Source organism: Helicoverpa zea, chromosome 2 (assembly GCF_022581195.2).
Source record: "Helicoverpa zea isolate HzStark_Cry1AcR chromosome 2, ilHelZeax1.1, whole genome shotgun sequence".
In the NCBI taxonomy this organism is placed as follows: domain Eukaryota; kingdom Metazoa; phylum Arthropoda; class Insecta; order Lepidoptera; family Noctuidae; genus Helicoverpa; species Helicoverpa zea.
The window spans coordinates 6,750,818-6,772,566 of record NC_061453.1 but is presented as its reverse complement, the minus strand read 5'-3'; the positions used below and the strand labels follow the sequence as shown (position 1 = coordinate 6,772,566).

The 21,749-nt window shown below is 36.8% G+C and overlaps 1 protein-coding gene across 9 annotated transcripts in view; it reads left to right on the top strand.

Annotated features, from left to right (window-relative positions):
- LOC124644477 overlaps window positions 1-21,749 on the top strand; it is a 44,249-nt gene that overhangs the window by 917 nt on the left and 21,583 nt on the right. The window contains exons 2-3 of one of the 9 annotated variants that reach the window (XM_047183883.1): window positions 1,728-2,058; window positions 15,991-16,507. In XM_047183883.1, the coding sequence (XP_047039839.1) occupies window positions 16,173-16,507 (335 nt within the window). In that variant the 5' untranslated portion in view covers window positions 1,728-2,058; window positions 15,991-16,172. Of the gene's footprint in view, window positions 1-1,727; window positions 2,059-8,706; window positions 9,188-15,990; window positions 16,508-21,180; window positions 21,307-21,749 lie in introns of those variants that run through there. The other 8 variants (XM_047183931.1, XM_047183923.1, XM_047183904.1 and 5 more) reach the window with 8 other exon arrangements.

Genomic DNA, 21,749 nt, shown 5'->3' with positions numbered 1-21,749 from the left:
TCATGAACCGTTATAGATAGGCAGTTGAAATTTAAATAACTTTGGGGCTAAGCTATCACGGTTAGTGAGAATCAGCCTAGTGACACCAATTTGAGTTTTATTTCGCGAAAACACTAAGTAATCCCTAGCCCTTTCCATCAATTATCGTAACTCCACTCCACTATACTTTCAGTTGCGTTGCGTTGCGTAAAACATCCCGGGAAAGCAAAGGCTAACAAACAAAGTTAGTTTCAGATTGTCGGAATGAGTTAGAAGTCAAGTTTTTGAAATTCTCCTCCTCAAATTGGCCAAGAATTTTCGGTTACGGTGGAAAACTTATGAAACAAATTTGTACGAAAGCTGTCGCTCAGAACTTCAAGTAATGGTGCATAGGTTCTTTGGCAAATAAAAATGAAAAAGAACTACATGCCTTTAAAAATAGGCCTATACATAAGAACAAAAACCTCTCGCTGCCTGCCCCATGGTGTTATCAGCGGGAGGAGTTTTAGCGGAGTCTCGCGTCCGAAGTATCGTGTGGTATCCTCCAAAAAGATCAGAAGGCTTTAAAAATCGACCCCCTATGTATAACTAACCAGCAACCCTGTCTGTGTGTATAACTAGGTCCCCATTCGATTCCTGAATCTGATCAGATTCATATCCTAATCTGGCAACCCTACTGTTATTCAGTGGTACCAAGGTTAAGATATACATTCAAAGTTCACATGGGAATATATGGTTCATATTTTGGTGTAAAGATCTCGTCAATACGAATTAATTGAGCCCAATCACTTCATAGTATATGGATACCGAGTTCCCTTAATTTTCTGTCCAAACCTTCACGATCAAAAGGACTCATCCGATATACTCAAGAACATCGAGTTTCTACCCGATACGAGCCTATAAAAGAGTCGCCCTCGATTTCTCAGGGTTTCCATCGTCAGATCCTATAGGGCCTAAATCCGAGTATCTTTCATATCTCTTCTTCTTCTTCCGTCCCAGTTCCCGTTATCTGGGGTCGGGTCTCCTGACACTACGGCGCCAGGTTGGTCTATCTTGGGTTGTCAGTTTTGGCAACTGGGCTTTCTTTCGCTGTTTGACCACTAGGTCAATGGCCAATTCCTCCAAATGGCCGGGCCAATGGAGTATCTTTCATATAAACACAGAATTTTTCAAATCGGTACAGGTGTCTTCAGAAAAAAAAAACGGGTGACTTGAGAACCATATCCTTTTTTTCGAAGTCGTTTAAAAATTATCGCAAGAATGACATAAAAACTCAGCGATAGAAATGTGTAGTTATTGATCAGGGAGATGATTTTTGATAGATATATGATTGTATTCTATGCCACTGGCATAGATGAATTATAACAATATCAGGAATTGGATTAAAAGTATATTGACCATCATCGGCCTAACCTTTTGTCAACTATGTTGCGATCGGCTTCAAGTCTCATCAGCATCGGATGTAGCTGAGTACTCTGCTGACCTCATCAACCCAGTTACCCGGGCAATCGGATACCCCATACTAAGATTGGTTGCCAGACCTTTCTGGCTCTTAACTTCTGGAATTACTGACAAAAATGTTCCAATGACTACTTCCGATACTATGGTCACCTATTCAAGGAACGACCGCACCATCGCTTAGCCTTGTGCCTTGCCCATCAATTTCCGTGATTCTGAAATCTATAGATTATGAGAATAATTGCTGAAATTATTGTTGTTATATTTTAAACTTGTTATATTTGTTTCAGGTCACCTATGTGTTCTGGGTGCAGCCTTGCAATCGTCGGCATAGGCGAAGTACTTTAATTTGAAACCCCACACGACGGTATCGTATTAAATAGCAACCTCAAGTGATCAGGTGTCAGGCAGGCAGGTTGTGAGGGTTCTGTATGTACATTGTGATGTCAGTGTGGTAGTGACGGTGTAGTGGGTGGTGGTGAGGTGACGGGCGAGGTGGCGAGGTGGCGCGACTCGCAAGTGATGCCCATCGCGGTGATGCAGAGGCATGGTAGACGCGGCTGCGGAGCGCCGGGCCGCCGCCGCCGCCGCGCGCTGCGATGCTACCTCCAGCCTCACCAAGTGAGTATACATTCAAGTAGTAGACTAGTAATATTTATTATTAAGCGAATTAATCAAACAGCCAAGAACGTATACTTCTCTTCATATTTACCGTTATCAAATTCCTGCATATTTTGAGTCACTATCCGCAAAACCGCTAAGCTTTTTTATTGAAGTTACTTATGAAGTCTGCTCAGAGCTCAGAGAAACTCATATTTAATATTTATTTCAATCGTGAAAATGACAAATATGCTTTTCCTTGGTGGTCAAACGCATATTCAATCTCTATTTGCTATGTCTCCTTCAGTGTACCTAGAAACTAGTAATAGGCTAACTAGGTTTTCGTATCTGGAATAATAAAGATGTTATCAAGAATATGGATGTTGTTGTTGTACTTTTGATGGCAATTATTCATTCAGATACAAACGCTACCAAATATTAAACGAGTTACATTCGAGACAAACAAAATATTCTTGGCAGTAAAATAAGAGTTTAATTGATTGATTACTATTCAGTTCGTATGTCAAGCCATCATTATTGACCGTTGGCATCCCGCCGCTGACCCCGATGCTCTGCAATCATTTTATTGAGCTCACATTATTGGCAATGGCCTGTCAATAAGTTGATCTTTATAGTATTTGTATTACCTTATAGCACGTTGCTAATTGTGCTAAAGTATGTATCATATAACACACTCTAAAAATAAATTAGTTCTAGATTCTTGAGCTCGCTCTGGGACTTGATTATCTTCCTCAGTATTCGTGTTATGTCCCCCATCCATAATTGTAAAAGTTAAATGTTTGATTGTATTTTGTGCAAGGCAACTTTGCCTTTGTGGCGGACTTTTTATAGGAATAATGAGGTATTGATGGAATCTTTCTTTTGTCGCTTGCTGGCGATGGCTTCTCGTTGTAAGCTGTAATAATATGGGTTTAAGTGTAACAAATTGTTCGATTGGGTGTAAGCCGAGCTGGGCACGCAATTCGAGTTGGTTGGTTAATGAGAGCACCGATACGTCTCGTCAAGTCGTCACGGCACCGCGTTATCAGGGCCGTGGGCGACTATGTGTGCCATATTGACTACGCAGCGATTTGCGAATGTGTGCGTCCATAGTAGCGCTTCCAGGAAACGCGAGTAGGTTTCTCGGAACCGATTCACTGTCGCGCACGTTTTCAGCAATGAATGGCTTAGCAAACAGTCTTCACGAACAACCGCATTTCACTTTATAAAAATAATTATTAACACAACGATTGCAGCGCTATCTTATCGGCCGGCATGGCCCCATTCTTAATGCGTTGGCATAAAGACTACATCCAAAGCATTTACTTATATTTTAATTGTCCCGTGCAACAAGCACAAAACGGTCAACTTATTAGATCACTGCGTAAACAATAATTTAGACGTTTCGTTACTTACTATTCTGTACTTTTAAACTTGATTACCAGGTAAAGGTAAGCTCTTGGTTTCCTTACCATGCAATGCAGATAGATGCATGACAGATACCCTTAAAACTATTCAGCAAACAGCAGTTATACGTAAGTGGAAGATAAAATGTTCTCCTTTTTATCCTCTTATTTAAACAGGGAGTGAAAATTTGATTGCATAAAAAACCATAAAGGGAGCTACGTCGCAGCTATAGGTGTGTTAATATAAAGTATATTCACTTGTGTGTGTCCTGTGGCTACGTCAACTGCATTTTCGATTCAATTATTTCTTATGCCGCAATTATAATTGTTTACAAAATCAGAAAACGTACTTAGATTAGAATAACGTAAAGGGACTCAACCGATTCCCACCGTATAAGACATTTTTTTTTCACTGTTCTTTTGTTGTTTGTCGGTCGTGTTGCATGTGTTTTGTTTACATGAGGTTACAAGGTTCATTTTGAATGCCGATTAATTAAAATGCTTCACAAGCTACAGAAAAAGGCATGGGTGCATGAGCTGATGGCGTCATTAAATCACGAGTGACCTGTGAGGATGTTTCCCACGCAACGTAGCTGAATTGGCATAGCGTTATGATTACATTGTGTGTATTGGGCGGGAAAGTAAGTTTAAAAACTAGGTAACGTATATAAAAAACTTAAATATGTGACACACAAAAAGCCACAGAAAGGTAATATTATTATAATTTGAGAAAACCCCACGCCCTCTCACTTTAAGCAGAAATATTGTGTACCAGTTGACACATCTTAAAATTTTCCTTCTAAAAGCCATCACCATTTACCTTATTGTTAGTACTATGAAAATAGTTGTAGTACACATACATAACACTTACATTCAACTAAAAAAATGCATCCATATCAGTGCTTTCGTTTCAGTCCTATAATGCTACTGAAAGATGACATATGCACCTGCATGTCAAGCTTATAGCATTAGGTATGTAGCCTCTCGTTGTAGAAATATGTAGGTGAATTTAAGTGTGTTATATGCATAATTATATCTGTGCTACAAGTTGATCCACCGATTTTTTTCATTTACTTTATAATTTAGGTACACGCTGTTAACAACAATTAGAAATAGGCATAATAAAATTGAGTCAAAATCTAAATAAAAAATCATTTATTCAGACTTAGCTGTAAAACAGTATTTTCGAATGTCAGAAAACAAAAGATAGGCCCCAAAACGCACACCCTTCACCACTTCCTATGTGTTTTTGCTAGGAAGAAGTGACGCAACAAACTCCCCAGCAACACATGTCTGTCTGTAGGTTAGACAATACCTTTCAACAATAGATTTATATGGGTTCCAGCAGAAAATGCCCTGTGAAAGGAAATGTTAAGAAGAAAGATGCAAACAGACTACAGTGTGCGACAGTTAAAATAAATGTCTTGGTAAACTTAGAGATATTTTCTTGTTTCAGCAAAGGGAAATTGCCCATGATCTTTGCTTGCTTCAGCATGTAGGTATGGGAAATGCGCGACATGACCGACCATATATTTTTACTAGCTGTTGCCCGCGACTTCGTCTGCGTGGGCAATATAGAATTTTCCAATTTCGTTTATTTAATCGTTCATTGCTCAACCCCCGTAAGTGATAGCGTGATAATATATAGCCTATGTGTTGAACCGGCTCCCAGGTAATAGTCATGCAAAATTTTATTTAAATCCATCCAGTACTTTTTGAGTTTATCCGGGACAAACATACAGACAAACAGATAAACAGACATACAGACAAAAATTCTAAAAACTACATATTTGGGTTCAGAATCGATTATGGATCATCCCCTAAGTATTCTTTTAAAAAAATATTCAATGTACAGTTTTGACTTTCCTACCATTTTATTATATGTATAGATTGTTCAGATTTCTAACAGCTTAAGGGGGCCGCTGAACTCAGTAGATACGGTTACAATATTGACTAGTATAACAATTAGACGGATCAGTCAGATGGATGGATAACGAAAGAATTTTATGACATTTTCTTTCCTTTTTCCTTAGAGGTCTATAGGTAAAAACATAGCATAAATTGTACTTAAAAATAGCCTTCGCTTAAAATAAATGTAATAAAGTAACTTTATGGAAGTTTTATAGTTAACGGTATTTCCTGTTTCTAAAACCGTTCCACTTATATTAAGCGAGTACATTTGAGGTAAACCTAAATGATCTATATTATTATCTTTTAAAATAAAACGTATGTTGTCATCAGCAGTGCTGCACTCAGTAGGGCTTGCTTCTGCGCTGAAAAGGCGGCCATCTGAACTTGTAAATGGATTGTCTTTGTCGGGTTGGCATGGCTGGTCGGTGCCGTTGTTGAATGCCGACCGCTTCACTTGCTAATTCGGTCGGTGACGAGGCGAGGGGCCGCGGTCGGTAGCGGGGCGGGGACTATTTTCGTCTGGCGGCCACGTTTGGAAAAGGCGCGGTGACGTCACGTTCTTCCATAGCGATGATGCCATCAGGCGCCCGCGACACGCACTGGTCGACTTGCCAAAATATAGCAGCGTGCTCCCCGCGATGCTCTGCGATCAACTTTATTTTGGTCATTGTCCGACAACGGATGTTGTGTCAGTGCCTTGAGCAATGCATCTGCGTTCTTTTGATTGATGATTGTTTACTTGAATAATGAAAAAATAAGAATGTGTAGGAGGTGATAGCCTTGGCTGCTGCCAATGTCAGTTTAGCAAATTGTATTCCAGACAAAAAAAAATTAAGCTTGCATAACTCAAGCTTTCCATAAACACGTCAGTTCAGTTTTGTTCAACTCAATTAAGTAATTTTTAAATACGCGTTTTTAATCTCTACCCAGGTTTTGAGTACTTTTGAGTATCAACTAAGTACTCAAACCCAGAACCAACAAATATTTACATTTGCCAGGGCCATACAGTATACATTATAAAAGACGCAGTAGTATCTTATCAGACAATTAATTCCTACTTGTTTGTTGTCTAGTTTTGTCATTTCAATATTTATTTTGTAAAATTGCCAAACGAGATACGAGTACCTACGAGATTTTGTAAAAAACTACACATTTTTTCATAAGTGATTAAAATGGGAATATAAGTTCCGTATAGTGAAGAGCTCCTGGGTAAGTCAAAGCTGAGCGGAACGATCGATCTTAGGATTAAGCAACGCTTGGCATGGTCGCTCCGTTGATGGGTGACTATCTTGTCATGCTTTGGCAGTCAGAAGCCAGAAAATCTAAAAACCAGTCTTACTTTGGGGTTGTTCTGGTAACTGGGTTGAGGAGGTCAGATAGGCAGGCAGTCACTCCAAACTCGCCGAGTAATTTGGCAGAAGGCCTGTTATTATTAGGCTCTGAAGTAGAGCACAAAAAAACAATACCAATTATGTTTTAAGAGCGGCGCCCATTTCTTGTATTTGTGTCTCAATTGTGTGTATGCATGTAACACAATTATTATTAACTTAATTATGGTAAAGAACTTGTTAGACCATTTTCGTTTAACACATGTTATTATACAATTTATACATCCATAAAGGCGAAACATTCTTTGTTTGTTGGAAGTACCCTTAACGCTCCGAAACCACTGAAAACTATTTTCGAGTAACATAGGCTATATTTTATCTGGGAACGGTAAGAAGTTCCCCCGGGACGCGGGTGATACCGCGGGAAAACAGCTAGTTAGATATATAACTTCACAGTGTTTTATTTTTATTGTTTTACTCTAGTTTTTTTTTGTGTTGTAAATATCTATGTATATAACTATGTAAATAAACTTCACATATACTAGTCAATTAAGATTATTTATACTGAACTAAGTTCCAATGGGTATTACAGTATCCTAAGTACATTTTTATTTACTGAACCAATTGTTCCTGAACTGTACATAACATGTAAAATAAATGGTAGGATAGCCTGTATCGAGGAAGGCTATAGCCTACTTTTCAACTCCGTGTTCGATGAAGTTTCCTGAAAGAGAGAGAGAGAGAGAATTTATCTGGAAACGATTAGGAATGTATTGCACTGTGTATTTATTTATTTATTTTTATTTTTTATTTAACAATTTATGTACACAGTGAAAATATAAAAGAAGTATACATAGCATAAAATAGTACAAAGGTACTGCTTATTTCTAAATCGAAATCTCTTCCAGCAGACCCGTAGTAGGAGAGTTAGAATAAAGAAAAGTAGATAGACTGTGTAAAAGGACATAGTAAAGATATATAAATTATACACATATATATATATAAAGCAAAAGATAATACATACATACAAAAATAATTATTTTATAAAATGACTCTATGAAGAAGAGGAGGACAAATAGTAGCTTTTGAGTTTCTGTTTGAAAGTTGCAAGGGTTGCGAAGATCATGCGTAGTAGAAGCGTAGGTTCTTGGTAGCAGTAGACGCGTAGCAGCCGCATAGCGTAGGTACCACGTAGTAGGACGCGCACAGACAACGTAGTCGCACCTATATGTATATTTCTATTTTAAGACGCTTTACCAAATTAATATCATAAATATATTTGGCCTATACTCCGTTTAAGTAGGCACTTAATTTAAGGTAAGCATTCTTGATAAGGTTTTTTGATTTAAAATCTCAGCTTAATTATAAAATGTGCTTTTTGTTTGAATTTCTATAAAATATCCTCTCAAGATTAGTGCCTACTCAAATGGGTACAGTTAACCACCCTATTGAGATATGACCTAATAAAGGTGCGTAGTAAAAAAATACTGCAAATCTAACTCCCAAGTTGAAGACTTAAATCTGTAAATGTAAAAGCATCGTTCGGTTTTTAGGGTTCCATACCCAAAGAGACCAAAAGAAACAATGTCTTCGCTATCCATCTATCTGTCCTTCTGACCGTCCGCCACCAGGCTGTATCTCAAGAACCGTGATCGCTAGACAGTTGAAAAAAAATGTATTTTAGAGGGGTGCCATCCATTCCATACAACAAACGTGATATTTTATAAATGATGGGGGAGAACACTTCATGTGCGAGTCTGAGTCAGCTTTTTATATGAACCGATAATAAAGCTTTTTCCTAATTCGTTATCATTAGTCCTTCTGTAATTCTCGATTTTTTTTATAACTTAGTAATGACTACATTTTCTCCGTAAATTCTTTTATCAAGTACGTAATTAAAATAAAGCGAATGTATTTTATATTGTAGAGCGGAATCAGATAGTACGTACGTATACGCAGTTGTTATCAGGCCCGAGCAGCGAGGCTACAATACAATGCTTGTTTAGCATCGGCGGTATAATCAGTAGTAGCCGCGATGGGGCCGCGTTCGGCGCGGTACTCCGTGTTTGCGATGCTGTTGCGTTAGTGCGTGTCGTCACCGGTTTCGTGGTACCAGCCGTAGGGTCGGAGTGTCGCTATCGTTCGCCGGTCACCAGTGCTGCGCGATCAGCTCCGCCGCGTGGTACATGCGCGGACACATTACGTTCAAGTTTTAAAAATTCCGCTAATTGAACAAACATGCCAGTTTATTTGCAGTGACGTTGTGTAAAACTGATTTATGAACATAATACTACATTGGTGGAAAACTGCCATAGCTATGTTTAGTTTAACGGGTGAATAAAGCTAGAAACATACTTTTGTTATGTATGTCAGTAATGGATAGAATTCTGTAGACTTACTGATTCTTGTATGCTGCACGTTATCGAACTGTGCTGTGGTATATGAGAAACGGTTTTTTGAGAATTGGGTGGTGCAAGTGTTGCTGAATCGTCACTATGTGCGTGGGTATATAAACACATAATATATATCATTATTATTAAGATCCTTATTCAAACGCTTCGTTTTGACTATTTAGTTCCGCTGACGTTCATTTCACCAAAGTTTGGCAAGCCACCAAAGACTTGGGAATCAAAAAGTACACTCTTTTAAATTATTTCGACAGATCTTTACGTGCCTTGATTTATTTTGGGATTCATAATTTATTAAGTTGTATTTTATTGATAAATAAGTTTAGTTAAGAAAGCACTGGAAGAACTCGCTTTTGTAGATGCACGTAATAATCATTAGAAGACCTGTAACAGGTCCAAACACTGCTACGATACGATATTCCACCATGAATTCCAGCCTTCCGGCTTCATCAGTAGAACTACATACTGCCGCCAATTTTCATGATGATGATTCTTGGAAGATGTTTGGATTCGCTACCTTAGATTTCATTACATCCTAGTAAAAGCATGTTAAAAATCGTAATACTTTATAATGAACATCAATGTGAGTTTGTTGGAAAGAATGCTTATTTTAAGAGTAATTCATTGAATAGGTAGAGGTACGAAATAAGCGCTAGGGCATAAAAAGATAAAACTTCTCCAAACAAATTAGGAGCTGTTCAAAAAGGGATGCTATCTCTAACTGATTATACATATTGCAACAATATCAACATAGGTTATTAGACATATCATATCTCTATTATGCATGTATACATACAGTCCACAAGCAGAGTGTGATAAGGTAGATTACCTTTACATTACAGCGCTAACATACACCTAAAAATGTTACAGTAAACTATTGTACTATGGCCTATGGGATATCAAAGTGGTTTATTCGTGAAATGTAAACAGTACCAAGTAGAGACCCACTGAAATCATTGTAAAATGTGATAAAACCCGAGAATGAGCTGATTAGGAGTAATCATAGAAAACGCTCGGAGTTGAATGACCAGTTTTAAGCATGTATGTAGTTTAAAAATAGGCACATCTTTTTTGAAGTCGGTATAAAAAAGAGCAATAAACCAACCAGATTTCATCATCATACTGGATGCATTTAGACTAACCCAAGAACTAAGGAATTTAAGAAAAACAACGCTTAAAATGTGTCAAATATATTATGTGCTTATGGCAAACATTTCCATTATCTTGGGCATGATTTGATTGCGGTGGCCGTTTCCATGTTGCTCGCGTTCGCATTGGTGACGAACATCGACACCGCCAACGATGACTTCATTGGTCATGTGTCCATTTTTTGTTAAACTTGCTCATGTACGGGATCGTAATATTAACATATATCATGTTAATTTTCGTGCCAAACCACGATAAACAATCGAACTTGTTGACGGGAGGTCTAAAATTATTTATCAAAATGTTGCCACACCTATAAAGGCGACATTTGTTCCTGTTAATAATTATGTTAAAAATAATGGATGATCAAGGTTGACAATAAATTCCACATAAAAATTATATAGGCTACGTACTGATCACGACTATCGATTATATCACTCTTCATTATAAACAGATTTCATAAGCATAGGTATACACCCAAATTTTATGTAACCTTGAAATTGTTTCAGATCAGATAGTATTTTGTGTAGCAACTTGATGAATTTCAAATACGTAGAAGACGATATTTAAATTGGGGACTTTTTAGATAAGATTAATATTAATTTATGCACGATTCGTATAATGTCATTATGACTATAAATTACGATTTTATTGTTGTCCCCTGTGTTTACTAACTCACACCAATTTCCTGCTTGGTTTATGCCCACTAGCAATATATAAATCAAACCACATCATTATACCGTATGACTAATAGAAATACCTCATATGGCTACAATCAGAATCCGGAATACTTTACATTCTATTTCGAGATATACGTCGTGTGAGATAGACGCTCCATGTGCCATGTGGAGGTCGTATACCTAAATCTGAGCGCTAAGCTAATAAGCACAAGGATTACTTGCTTATTCTTTGACATACTTGAAGTAAAATTTGTCCAGATAAACGGGGACTGGTTACTATTTTCATTTGCAAGCAGCTTACAAAGATATTCTGGTACTGTTTAGATTTTATATGAGTGTAAATAAAATGATCCCCTAACGGAAAGAAAACCTAATGCTACTTCGCTTATATTATTTGATAGAAGGTATGTCTAAATTATTTCAATAATCATCCTAGCATGTCTTCTTCCTTTAACAGGGACATTATTTGTCATAGTTCGTTTTACCAAAAATTTCGTGGTGGTGGTTGAATTACGTTCTCGTTTTGAGCCACGAGGTTTTTAAACGGTTTTATTTAGCTTACCCCGTTTGTTTTATTTATTCATTCTTGGGTCAAATTTAGTAATTCAAATTTCACCCTCTTCCTGTCAACCGATTAATCTGAAATTTTGTATACACCTTTAATTCCGATGACAATACAATATAGTAATATCAATAACATTGTAAATCCAATATGGCCGCCGGCACAAAATGGCGGATAACGTAGATTTTATCAATCCCATCAATATGGGTATCAAATGAAAGGGCTCAACAAGCAGAATACAATATACTATAAAAAATTGAAATCCAAGATGGCGGCCGCTACAAAATGGCGGATAACGTAGGTTTTATCAATCCCATCAATATGGTATCAAATGAAAGTTCTCAACCAGTAGAATACAATGTACTATATAAAATTAAAATCCAAGATGGCGGCCTCTACAAAATGGCGGATAACTTAGGTTTTATAAATCCCATCAATATGGGTATCAAATGAAAGGACTCAACAAGTAGAATACAATTTACTATAAAAAATGAAATCCAAGATGGCGGCCGCTACAAAATGGCGGATAACGTAGGTTTTATCAATCCCATCAATATGGGTATCAAATGAAAGTTCTCAACCAGTAGAATACAATGTACTATATAAAATTAAAATCCAAGATGGCGGCCTCTACAAAATGGCGGATAACTTAAGTTTTATAAATCCCATCAACATGGGTATCAAATGAAAGGTCTCAACAAGTAGAATACAATTTACTATGCAAAATTGAAATCTAAGATGGCGGATAACGTAGGTTTTATCAATCCCATCAATATGGGTATCAAATGAAAGGGCTCAACAAACAGAATACAATATACTATAAAAAATTAAATCCAAGATGGCGGCCGCTATAAAATGGCGGATAACGTAGGTTTTATCAATCTCATCAACATGGGTATCAAATGAAAGGTCTCAACTAGTAGAATACAATTTACTATGCAAAATTGAAATCTAAGATGGCCGCCGCTACCAAATGGCTGATAACAATTTTTTATCAATCCCACCAATACGGGTATCAAATGAAAGGGCTTCACAAGTAGAAAACTGTCAGTAACTCCAGCGGGGCCCAACAGGGCCAAGGCCTGCCTGGGCTGCGAGATTGTTCGAAAGAGTTACCGCGGCCCTGGTACATAAAAGACCTACGACGGAACAAAACGGTTTCTAGTCAAGAGTCTGACACTCCCTCACCGCTGCTGACCCACAGCAGGAGAGGTCATGTGATGATTTTTGGGGTTGTTAAAAAAAAAGTATCTGGAAGGGCTATGTATTGAGGAATTAGATTGTAATAAATTGTCAGGTAAGAGACCGTGTAATAATGATACACTAAATGAATTAGATAGAATGAGGAATATTCGGTACGCATTTTCATTAAATACTAAAAACTAGAAAATAAAAAATCGGTAAAAAAAACTTTTAAGTTAAACGGTTTTATCTTATGTGCACTGAAAACTAGAAAATAAAAAAATAGTTACTTACCTGTCAACCTACGTAGGTGGTCCCGGTCATATTAAACTAAAATAAAAACGTGGGGCCCCTGTGAAATCCTACCTATGGCAAAGCATATCTTTATACTTTGGTAGATCATGAGCTCGGCGTTCGCTGGTGAAGCCGCTACGGCTGATTATTGATTGTCAAAATCTCCAGTTACGATTATAGTAAGTCGATGCAATCCACACCTATTATACCTCTAGAAGAAAGTACTACAGCAATAGTTAATGGGCCCCACGTTTTTATTTTAGTTTAATATGACCGGGACCACCTACGTAGGTTGACAGGTAAGTAACTATTTTTTTATTTTCTAGTTTTCAGTGCACATAAGATAAAACCGTTTAACTTAAAAGTTTTTTTTACCGATTTTTTATTTCCTCCCAGGAGTTCTTCGCCTTTAAGACCACTTCTTTTTTTTATTAACCTTATCATTGAAGTGTTTAAATGGAGATTTGGACCACATTATCGTACATACAAAGATTGTAGCGAAAAAGGATGTTCTGAAGTCGTTCTTTAGATGAGAACACAATCGATGTGGCACAAAGTCTGACCTCGGACCTCGATTGTTAGCGATCAATGGACAAATACTTTAGCCTCTTCGTAGCGACTCGGCACAATCGTTCTCAAATTACCGGCCACATCCGCGTGCACACCACGAGATGCCGTTAAACCTGTTTAAGCTATTATACCAATTGTTAACACCTAACGGTTTGAAAACGTTATAATAAATTGTTGTTGAATTATACCTTAATAGTTTAACATCACATATATTTGAGCATTTCATACAATAAACTCATTGGCTCGTCACTGAATCGCACTATCTCCTGCGATTAATGCGTACATCTCAAAGTGGAAGTGTATAAAGTATCTTTTTGTCTGTATCAAATAGGTGTGCGCATCTCGCCGGTCGTTTAACATCACGTCATGAATTCAACAGCTTGTACGCACTACAGAACACACCACCCACGTACGGCGGCAGGCGACGGCTCCGCGCCGCATCCGTCCCGCCGTGATTGATAAACCAATTTGACATCATTGCCGTGGGAAATGTGGGGATGCATAGTGCTTTACAGTTCATCAACATCACCATACTACAATTGAACACAAAACGTGATTGTAGGCTACTGATTCGTTCATAGGATTCACTGTGCTTAATAGGCACATAGTAATCGTATCGTATCACCTGAAAATTGTTTATTTACATAATGTAATAAATAACAGCGTAAGATAAAACTACGCATACATATGTATGAATAAAACTTTATTAGGTATACCAATTATGAAATATACATTCATAAGAAATAGATCAAAACACAGTGTCATTTTCGGTCCCGTAAATACAGTAAATTCGGATTATGCAGCATTCCAATATTATGCATAGTAATAAAAAAAACAGTACAAATTCGTAGAGTTGCATCATTTAACTGTTACGATAACCGAACTATTTTCGGTTGTATTCAATGTGCGGGAAATTCACAGCTGGTTATGGTTTGGTTATCTTTATAGTTAAATGGTGCAAACACAATATTAAGGGTGACCTTATATGAGTTTATATCATAATTTACAATGAATAAAATTAATACTGAAGCTGAAGAGATTTAATTACAGCGGCCTTTCAAGTAGGTCTCACAACTACTAACCCATAGCCGATGACTATTAAAGTTTGAAGTGAATTAATGCTAATTGTTATGAAATTAGGTAATAAGTGGTTGTCGTGGGCGATATTAGCCTTGATCTCTGCTGGACATTAATTGATTTTACGCTCATCTTTGAGGTTTAAAACATTGTTAAATAATATTGTTCGTGTGAAATACCTTTGTATATGATATCGCATGTCTATGACATTTTCTGAATTTTCCATTATTTAGGTAAGGGTAAAGAGCTAGCTTGTGTAGACGTACCTAATTTTAAATTTTATTTCAAAATTAATTTTCATTTAGGTATAAGTATCATTATTTATGTAAGACCCACGTATGATGAAATTAATATTCCATATTAAAAATATAGCGTGTTAAAGTAGAAAATAGTCTGGTATTGATTTTGAAAAGGTTTAAATGAGTTAGAGGGGAGGTGCGGGCGCGCAGGCGGTGCCCAGTGGGAGGCAGTCGACAATGATGTAAGATCGGCTGGCTCCGGCGGTGATGTCAGCGCGCCCACGTCCTCCCCTCCACCCTCCGGCAGGCCTGCGGTTCAACAGCAAAGCCTTCCGCAAAATCGTGATCCTTTCAACACACAAAAAAACTAACATTTAAGCAGAAAATTGTTCGTAAACGGAACCAATGAATTAGAGACTAACTCTAAATCTGAGATAAACCTTTATTTTATCAATATTTTGATTAAGATAAATTCACGAATACTTTTAACGATTTTAGTATGAGTCTTCGCAATGACGTTGTTACACGAAATCGATGCCGCAATGCAGTCGAGCATGCATCTCGCCAAGTAGACCGCAACGCTACTAATTTTGCTAGCGAAGTAATTCGCTTCACCGTTAGCCAGTCGTTACTTGTGGGTGGTTAGGCACATAAATAATGTCATATTTAGTCATCAAATGATACTTAATTGCAATACCTTTTAGCTTTTATAGATTAAGGTCAAGTTGTACAAGATAATGAACCAAGATGACGTAGTCCTTTGGTGACTTGCAAAACCGAATGCCCACCTCATATTATGTATTTTAAATTTAAATGAGAGCAGGATCTCGATGTGCGTGTGAGAATGTTAACCTGATCAGTTTATTTATACATCTCGCGTGATCTATTGCTCACAAGAACACCTACTTTAAAAGTAGAATGTTCCCATTATTATTAAAAGATTAACGAGGAAAATTTAGTCGTGATAATCTGCTGCTAAGTTAATTTGGAAAGACTTTGTCTTACGAACGTACGTCATTATTGCATATTTCCTATAAAATTGCACCACCCGTATGTCTCTATTATTATGGATATAATAATAATTTTATTTACTCGCAAGAGTAATTAAATTTATTATAATATATCTATAAAAAGTTTTTTTTTCTGTTAGTTTTGTCTTATGCAATGAAAACGACAGTGGTTGATAGACGAAACTCTTGTTAAAGTACAAGAAGTTATACAGAATAAACTAACATGGATTTAAAAAGGTGAAACTCACAGTGATGAAGTGGATAAACTCCACAATGGATTCAAACATACATTTTGTGCAGTGAAATAAGTGTGGTCGAGGAGATGAAGATGGAGGGCGGTGTACTAAGTGTTTCAAGTAATAACAGCAGATTCAGATCTCATCTAAAGAATGCAGCCAGTGCATTGTGTGCCAGAACATTACCGAAACAGAGGCGTGGCGAGGCATCGGCAATCACCAGTGCTCGTCACCACACCTATCCACGAGCGACGCCGCCTAAACGGGCCGCTATCTCATGTCGCATGGAGCCGCTTGCATGCGCACCATCTCAGCATGCCACCACGTTCGACCCGCCCCAGCCCATTCAGTGCGAAGTTGTCGAGGACCACACGGCGAATAAAGGCAACGGCTTAATCAAATGGAAGGGCACATTAGCCAGGTAAGACAATCATATTTCAAATTAAAATAAGTAGATAAAATAAGACTACAAGACACCTGCGTGCACAATCAGTTTTCTGGCGATGATTTAATGCTCAACTTTAATCAAACAAAAACAATAATAGGTATACTTTAGTAATTAAAATCTACAGATGTTATACAATCGCATTAAATTATGTTTTGTCATCCGAAGTTGTAGCACATGTTCATAGGAACAACAGTCGCATGGTTAGGTCAACAACATCAGCGGCGCATGACATCATGGTGACTTGTTGTTTACCCAGGTCGCGGGATGGAGGTGATGTCGTTAATTACGATGCTACATTAATTGTTGACTTAGACTAGGATTATATTTGAAAAGCTCTCACTTTCCAAATTTATACCTAAAGCTTTTTTTTGGTGGATTTCGTCAATTTCGAAAAAGTATCGCATCATAGACTTTATCTCTCTATCGCGTCTATGATGCGAGTTGATGCACAATCCAAAGTCCAGATTGCATAAATTAAGCACTGATTTAAAAATATTTTATGATTACGCAGATGTTTTTTTGGAGCTTGCAGCCCTCGTCTGCTCCCAAAATGACTTTCAAAATTCATATCCACCTCTTGAGTCAATTGTTCTCTCACATTTTGCGAAGAATAATAATATGCACATTACATATTTTAATTTTATTTTTACCTTGAGACTAATTCGAAATATGTATTAGGTGTTCTTGAGATAAAATATTTTTTTAAGATAAATAGCTATTCCTATTATTAATCCGTGATTTCTGGCAATTTTAAATATTAAATTTATTGTTCAAACCCATCTATAAAAGTCTCATTAGCATTTCTCGTCTTATAGTTTTTGTTGCAATAGTATACGTATTCTTAATGGAAATATAAACATTATAGAAATTAGACATGATATCATCGCCATTTGTCATGTTATCCTTTAGGTATTGCGTTATATATTTTCATTCGTATCGCTCGGACACTCGACACACCTACACGAGTTGTGTGTACTTCAGATATTTAATTTATTACTAATTGGGTAAAGTGACTGACTGGGAATCGTAAACATTAATTACCCACTACAACCCATAAAAGAAAATATACTTATAAAGAGAATATATTTCTGCTATAAACCAATAAGATCCAGCTATATATTTTTGGAACTTGAGTTGATGATGAAAGCCTGAACACCTGTCACGTGTTATTGAAGCGTTGGTGCAGATGTTCTGAATTGAAGCATAGAGGTGAATTCATATAGTGAGTGATGTGTGGACGTGACATCAGGTCAACAACTTTGAATGACGTCAAGTCTAAAAGCTTTCTTACTCATGGCCTTTATGCTCCGATGGTTTTGTCGCCTTTTGCAAAGACATAGCTTCTGTCTATACTTAGGGATTAAAAATGCATGAATATCTATGTAACTTTATTTTGTATTTATTGAAAGAGAAAGATACGGTTGCATTTAATATAGACTATCCTAACATAAAAACACGGTTCTAATAACTAGTTAAAAAGTAAACGGAACTCTTTCTAACGTTGAATCTTTCATAAAAGGCAATTTGGCAGCGCAAAAGAAAAATAAGTTTATGAGTAGCCATTTAAAGCTATTCATTATAATATAATATCTAATTTGGCATACATGATCTCACCCTATACAGCTGAACAAAACAACAAGCAGTCGTAACTCTGTTATCCATGCGGAAATGGGGCATGACAATGTTTTTACTTCAGAGGAACATCTACTTTAAATGTGCTAAAGAATTTAGTTGTTTTCATCGGCCTTGTTTTGTTTAACCACCTCTTAATCGCTATTTAAGAGGACGAATTGGAATTTTTGGCGCCAAGGATGTCAATTTTTCTCAGTAAATACAAAACGGATCAAAATACAACTTGGTTACCTGAAAGTTCATGATATAAGCCTTATTTTGTTAGTTGTAGAAACATGATTAGGTAACTTTTATAACAGAGAAAAATATATCAAACATACCTCTTTTTAAAAAGAGATTCACATATTATGGGCAAACGGGACCGATTTAAGCCTCTTAACTTTTTTAGTAGTTGAGTATATACATACTCTTTAAAATGGTAGTAGGAATTTTTATTAAATTATCATTTCTAAATATTAAAATTACAAAACCATTTTGTCGCTTACGACTTTTAGTTATAAGCTAGCGCGCGTATTGTTATCCTCGCCCCGCTCAGACGCTCCGACCCCTTTTGGCGCCTTAGATGCGCGTGCCGGTTATGGAATTATTGTTGACCACTGCCTCGCCTTAATGTCGACTGCCGAATCGAACATACATAATCGAACACGAATGGAGTAAATGCACTCGTGTATTTATAAGCGTGCCAGTGTGAGCGAGACGGTAGAGCACGTCTCTTTCGCACACCATGATGTCATGGTATATTTTTGTAAGCACTCAACTCGGTCGCACGCGCTTTTCGTTTGTAATTTTACTATCGTATTGGTATTGTTGAATGTCATTATACATTTTGAGTTGAACAAAATAAGAATATAATTCTGATTGTGAAACGAGGCAGTTTGAGACGCAATTTTGTTGAAAAATTACGTTCATATCGTTCATCGCTACATGATGTATAAATGTTGAGCTTGATTTCACGATTTATTAGATTACGGAAGTTTAGCATGAGTTAGCGCTAGATTGAGTTGTTTTCATAGAGATCTGCGTAGGTATAGTTCGGCCATTCAGAGAATGCGTTCCTGACACGTCGCGATTGAACTGACGACGTAACTACATTCATTGATTATTGATATAATAATGTTGTTTTAATGCTCCTCAATTGTTAAAACGGTAAACAACCAGCAAAAATATTTTTATCGTAACTGCAACGCCATTGCAAAGTTACGTCGTCAGTTCAATCGCGACGTGTCAGGAACGCATTCTCTGAATGGCCGAACTAGACCTATATCTATACAAACATGTTATACCTACGTAAATAATGTGTAGCATACAGCCTTTTGTTTGAACGGCTTTCGTGGGCGAAACTGTTCATGACCTAGATGGGTAATCCTTTTTCAGGTAAACGTCTACCCCATAGCGCTCGGTCAGTGACCCCTTGAACTTTAGTTAGAGTTATATGCTTATTAAGCATGTACCTACCGATTCAGGTAAATAACTATCGATTCTCTGCTGCTAAAAAGGATTATAACAAAGGCTGCACTGTACCGTTTTTGTTTAATTTCCTGAAAAACATTATGAGGTAGAGGAACTTTAACGACTGGTATTTTGCAAAAAAATACGATAAAAAGGTTGCAAGTATCTAATTATTCAATAGTCGTAGCAGTTCTATGAATACTTAACCGACGAATTATGTTTTATTTTATTAGTTTCAGACGAATTTATATATATTTGTACTTGATTTTCGGTCATATAAGTAGGTACTAATAATTACGCATGGTCCGCAAAGGCCAATTAAAACTAATAATACTAAAATTATTTCCTGAAAACTAAATTAGAAGAATAAGTACGTAGCTTTTTTTCAATTAATTGAATAAATCGCTTTAAGAGAAGTTTATCTGTTGTTACTTTATGAGGTGTTTGTTTACAATAATATGATATTTTATCACGACTTTATTTTTTACACTATACTTAGTGAGAATAGAGTCACGGCAATTACCGTGATAACCTTCGTATTCATCCGAAATTTAAACAGCTAACCTCTATTTTGACTTCTTAGAACATTAAATTGAATGATTGAGGTTTAGTCATGCACCTAACCGTTCTGTTTGAAGGGTCTGACAATGAAATGTCATTATGACTAATGTAATGGTCAACTTTACATTCAATAACTGCCTACCGCTTATTGCTCATGTCATCATCAGGTCTAGAAAACTCTTTAATGTTGCATTCCCAACAAGTTATTGTGTGTCACAACCTCGTTCGTAGTAATGATGTAATTATGTAATGTCCCTTTTAATCCAATCTTTGTTTTAGATAAAATAGCATATTCCAGAAGCAATAAAAATAACTATTTGCAGAGTTGTTCATTATAAGTCATTTGTTCATATGCTGCCAGTAAAAAACGACGTCTTTTTATTTTATACAATATAATAATTGTGTCTCGCGGTTTCACTTGACGGGCCAAGGATAAAAGGTAGCCCTATAGACGTCTATAAGTTACCACCTGTTACTGGACAATCATTTAATTAATGACTCTAGAAACGTCATAAACAAACGCATTACTGCATTTATAATTAACACTGCTCGAGGTTTTACCTTTTGGAACTTTTTACAACACTATATCATGATAAACCAGTAGCCCATGTCCCTGTCTCTAGCTCTAATTATCTTTGTACGCTTAACGTATGTACAGACTTACTACGGAATTCGACTTAAAATATTAGAATGGATCACGTTATAAATAAATGACGAAGATATAAACGAAAAAGCTTGTGTAATTTTAAAAAATAATGAATCGTTTTATCGATTACATGAATAACAACTACTTAGACATATACAGTAAGTACTGAGTCTGTTTTAGGAAAAGCCAAACAGCCTTATAATTGTCGAACGGTTATCGTTAGGGTCAATATTGCAAAGTCGACTGGATGCAAACCGCGCTAATATTACTGTGAACAGATTATTCACTTATAAATAGTGTTTGTTTTATGCGAAGCCAGTAGATGCAGTAAGCAAGCACCGGGAGCAAACCTCATCTTGAATCAGTGATATTATCATTAAATAATGATATTATTAATTGAAAGTGCGTTTGTATTTTTTGTTGTCGGTATAGAAGTGGTTTTTGGCTTATCCAGTTCTTGTGAATGTGGATCTGTTGAATATTCGTAAGTTATAAACGTTTTGTTACAATGAAAAAATCAGAAACTCCAAACTATATATTTAATTTGTATAAAAGGTACAGCATAGGTGGTCATGGACTTTAACTAGACCCCATGCTATCTATGGTATTAATTTTCAAGTTATCGCCGCCGCGCCGGTTCTTTTCACGTGGGAACATACGGTACCTATTGCATGCGCTATCGTCGTTTGTAGGTAACCTAACGCCCTTACTTGTCGGTCTGTCTGCCGACCGCCAGAATGGTATGTTGATTGTTGACGCATGCGCATACATCCAGTCGGGATCTAAGAAGTGAGCTGCTGATGCAACAGAACTCGGCGCTGTCTCGGCTTCCCACATCTTTATTTATGCGTACGTTTAGATTTGCATGCTACTAGTGGTCACTCAGATAAAATGTTATGATTGATATTATCATTGCTGCATCGAGAA